This window comes from Penaeus monodon, chromosome 25 (assembly GCF_015228065.2).
Source record: "Penaeus monodon isolate SGIC_2016 chromosome 25, NSTDA_Pmon_1, whole genome shotgun sequence".
In the NCBI taxonomy this organism is placed as follows: Eukaryota; Metazoa; Arthropoda; class Malacostraca; order Decapoda; family Penaeidae; genus Penaeus; species Penaeus monodon.
Window position 1 is genome coordinate 30,582,044 of NC_051410.1, and position 627 is coordinate 30,582,670.

The 627-nt window shown below is 48.6% G+C and overlaps 1 protein-coding gene across 1 annotated transcript in view; it reads left to right on the forward strand.

Annotated features, from left to right (window-relative positions):
* Positions 1–627, forward strand: part of LOC119589140 (calcitonin receptor-like protein 1) — a 102,570-nt gene that overhangs the window by 101,187 nt on the left and 756 nt on the right. Inside the window, exon 4 of the mRNA XM_037937717.1 lies at positions 340–500. Within this exon, the coding sequence (XP_037793645.1) occupies positions 340–500 (161 nt within the window). The remainder of the gene's footprint in view (positions 1–339; positions 501–627) is intronic.

The following is a 627-nucleotide window of genomic DNA, read 5'->3' on the forward strand; positions in this document are numbered from 1 at the left end:
CTTATGTCACTGTCAACAACCTGGCGTAAATAATTGACAGTTGAGGAGAAACCTTTCTGGATGTCTTCTATTTTTTCGAGAGGATAAATGATTGTCTATTAGCAAATCTATCAGATAATTGTATTGAAGCCATGAGCGTCTCCTTTGCATATATTGGGTAGCCGTTCCAGCTGCTTCCTGTCGCGGTGAGATCATTAGGACCATTACTACATACACCTACCGCGTGTGTAATATCTCTAAATCCAACACTTACTTATGCATGTATCCCTATATCCTACACTTACCCTGTTCACAACCAGCCACCACGTCGACTAACCAAAAGCCTTTTTCCTCCTGCAGAGTATGTGTACAAGCACTGTGACGCGTCGGGGCGGTGGGCTGGCAAGAGCCCGGGGGACTTCACCCTCCCGCAGGGCTGGACCAACTACACGGTCTGCTTCTACGAGGAGATCCAAAAGCTGATGAACGACCTGTACAAACGGTCTGAGGAAGACGCACAGGTATGGTGGCCCTCGGGGGGGGGGGGGGGGTAGTAGGAGTAGGTTGGGGGGTAGGCAGTGAGATAAAGGTACCGATGGATAGATTTTAAGGGAGAACGACAGGGTGATAGATAGTCATATGTAGATG